The 3,454-nt window shown below is 27.1% G+C and overlaps 2 protein-coding genes across 2 annotated transcripts; both read right to left on the minus strand.

Moving 5' to 3' along the window:
• LOC110268508 (probable pectinesterase 29) lies at window positions 668–1,406 on the minus strand. Its single transcript, XM_021114745.1, has 2 exons — window positions 1,254–1,406; window positions 668–919 (listed from the first exon to the last, which is right to left on the minus strand). Exons 1-2 carry the CDS (start codon window positions 1,404–1,406, stop codon window positions 668–670), a joined length of 405 nt encoding a protein of 134 aa, XP_020970404.1.
• LOC107621214 (probable pectinesterase 55) lies at window positions 1,492–2,384 on the minus strand. Its single transcript, XM_021113526.1, has 2 exons — window positions 2,140–2,384; window positions 1,492–1,713 (listed from the first exon to the last, which is right to left on the minus strand). Exons 1-2 carry the CDS (start codon window positions 2,367–2,369, stop codon window positions 1,536–1,538), a joined length of 408 nt encoding a protein of 135 aa, XP_020969185.1. The 5' UTR covers window positions 2,370–2,384; the 3' UTR covers window positions 1,492–1,535.

The following is a 3,454-nucleotide window of genomic DNA, read 5'->3' on the forward strand; positions in this document are numbered from 1 at the left end:
CATTATTAAAGATATAAAAAAATGTGGGCTTCTTTTAATTTTTAGGTATATATCCCTTTAGTTCTATAAATACAAAGAGAGTTCTAAGATAAAAAAAAAAATTTCTCTTAATGGCTATTTATGTACTTTTTAATTAAGCTGCTTCCGGATTTGAACCTTGGTAAATACACTAAGTATTGAAAAAAAAAAATCTTTTAGTGTTGTGTAAATGAATGTATAATATAGGTGTGTTGTGATAAATATTTATAGAATTAATTGCTAAAATTAATAATTTAAAAAAAATGAGTAATCTCAATTTTCAATAAGAAAGTATTTCTAATTTTAATTTTTTAATAATCTAATAAAATAATAACGAGTTATATTCTATCTAAAATGGTATTGACAATGTTGTTGTTTTTTTTAAAACCGTTGGTTGAGATCAAGCCATCCTTCAGAGTCTATGAAACTCGTACTTGTCATCATATTAACCGTCTCTAAATCCAATTTTGTAATCCAATTAACTCGTTTGGAGGTATCAGAACCTGGTCCAAAATTGCCATACTCTGCAAACGTAATGTTATTCCTAAAAAAAAAAATATTTTATACATTAATATTTTTGTTTTGTATTTAACATGAATTAATAATGTTGTTAATAAGATGATTAGTATAGTGATAGAGACATAAAGTCTTACTCATGTTGAGAGGAATCCCATGGATCCCAACCAGCGGGTTGAATAATGTTGGCCATACTTGTATTGTAGAAAAGAACTCTGGCATAAGGTCTCCAGGGTCTTCCCAAAAAAGTAGAACCATCTCCAAATACATTACAATTATTGAACACAAACCCATTTGAATCTCCTGGATTTTCTCTCCCTTGCGCTGTTATATATCCTATAAATCCTTCTCCTAATTCCCTTCCAATTACATTTATGCCACACCTCTGTCATTACCAACACAATAATACATTTAATTAATCATCAATTCTCATTCAATCTATTTTTATGTTACCGTGGCTAAACAATTTTAACATTATTTAAAAAATATTATTAAAATTATATATATATATATATATATATATATATAACACATTAAATCTCAAATCAATTTTTAATATATATAATTCTATAAATATTTATGTAGCATTTATAAGACTTAAAATAAAATTAAATTAAAATTAAGCATTAAAGATGCTCTTACTACTAAAAAACGTTATTTTAACGATAATAATAAATACTATAGCATGCACCTTTTATATTTTAAAGAAATTCAATTACCTCAAACAATGACTGGCCAGCACCGAAGATAAAATCAACGGCACCTTGAATAGTACAAAGTTTATAATAATGTTTTCCATGATTATCCCACAAAGTATCTTGCAATCCGAAGAATCCAACTCTATAAAAGTAAGACTTGTCTCCGCTTATCATTGCAGCTACTGCAGGAACTCTGGGGTTCGTATTTATTGGATTGTTATATGTATTCTGTTTCACAAAAAATAGATGGATTAATTAAAATAGGCAGAGAATGATATAATAATTAATTAATTAATTGATTAATTAATTATGGTTAGTTACCCTAAAAGAGATAGATTTGACGACGATATTATCAGCATTGGATTGGAAGGTGGGGCTCTGAGCAGTTGTATTATGGTCATCCCATTCAACCCACGTTTTCATCTTTCCACTTCCCTTCAATATTATGTATGGTTTATCACTTAGAATCGTCACTTTTTCCCTGTAATACCAAATTTCTTAAGTCAAATTAAATAAAAGAGTTACATACTACAACTGAAAATAATAGTAAATAGTGAATTAGGTAGTAAATTTTATTATGATTATGATCACTGTATATTAGTTCGTCTCATATTTTTTCTAATTATTATTTATCAGACTATTCTGTTGGACAGTTTTTCGAGGATGCAAGGCAAACTACAACTAATTATCGTTTCGAATGGAACTACTTATTTGTGGTACAGTAGTTGTATGATGTATCAATAACAAGGCAATATGAAAGCATAAATTAAAAATGAGACTCTTTTCTTATTTTGCAACATGCTGAATGAAGGCAATAAATGTTCATATATGGAAAGCCAGATGTGTCTATAGTTTCTCCGGAGATTGTATCTAAAGTACATCTAGAGTTGAATATTGAATTTATTACCTGTAAATACCAGCCTTCACATTAATTAAAACCCAATACTTATTGTTGGAAGGGACAAAATCAATGGCAGATTGAATTGTAAAAAAGTTGCCATGTCCCAAAGAATCCACAACAATTTTGCTGAATGGAAGGATTTTGTTTCTAACAGTTCGGTAATTCTGACCATTAATAGCTCCTAAATTTAACAGCACAAACACACAAATCCACCAACGAACAAAAAATTGCAACATCTTCAATGAATTCAACACCTGTGTTAATAGTTGGAATCAAATTCAAGTTTTTTGTATATAGATATAAGAAGTAGAGAAGAAGAGGTGACAACAATATATTTGGTAGTGGAATTAAGGAATGAAGTGATGATCATGTATTTAATATTTATGGATTTTGGAAGGAACTTTTTATTTTTCAATTTAACATGTAAGTTTTTTATATTAGAAACAATTTTATTCCGAGTGTATGAGATTTTATAGGAGGTATGATAAAGAAGTTATTGAAAGTTTAGGGGGTTTAATAAATTTAAAGCATTATTTAATGAAATGGTTGGAAAGGAAATAAGAAAAAGAATACTATACCTTCAAAGAACCTGTCATTGTCAACATAAATCAAAGGGATGAAAATTGAAAGAGATTAGCACACAGAATTACTTTAGTATTGAATCCTCTAGACTTCTTTATGCAACAAGCAAGCAAATCACTCAGCTCACTTTTTTACACTAAGAACACTTTTTCACACTAAGAAAACATGCATAAAACAACTGAACTAAAAGTGTTTAAATAGACTCATACAAAATTAACTAAAAGATAAGATAACTTAATTTAACTCTTCTAAATATAAGATAAGATAATTTAATTTAACTCTTCTAAAAATAAAATAACTAATTTAAATTATATTTGATTTTATTGGATTGAATTATATTTGATTTAAATATTAAAATTCTAAAGATATGATAACTAATTTAAAATTAATAATTTCAAAAATTAATAATAAACTTATATCTTAACCATAATTTTTTAACTTAAAAAAAAAGAAGTATTTGTTGCTTTAGTCAAAATTTTCTTTTTTTTAGTAGGAAGTGTTAGGATTTAAGAAAAGTTAAAAGAGATTTGTATTTTAGTTGGTTGGAATAATTAAGAGACGGGAGAAAAGGTGGTACAATCAGATGATATTATGGTATTTTACTAATTTTAGTATTGTAGACCATGACATATGATAATATTCCATATTTAATTTACTAAAAATTGAAACATACATATGATGTTATGGTACTTTACCGAAATGGTCGCATTAGGTATAATCGTTTTTAGCTTACCCTAAT

This window comes from Arachis ipaensis, chromosome B10 (assembly GCF_000816755.2).
Source record: "Arachis ipaensis cultivar K30076 chromosome B10, Araip1.1, whole genome shotgun sequence".
Taxonomy (NCBI): domain Eukaryota; kingdom Viridiplantae; phylum Streptophyta; class Magnoliopsida; order Fabales; family Fabaceae; genus Arachis; species Arachis ipaensis.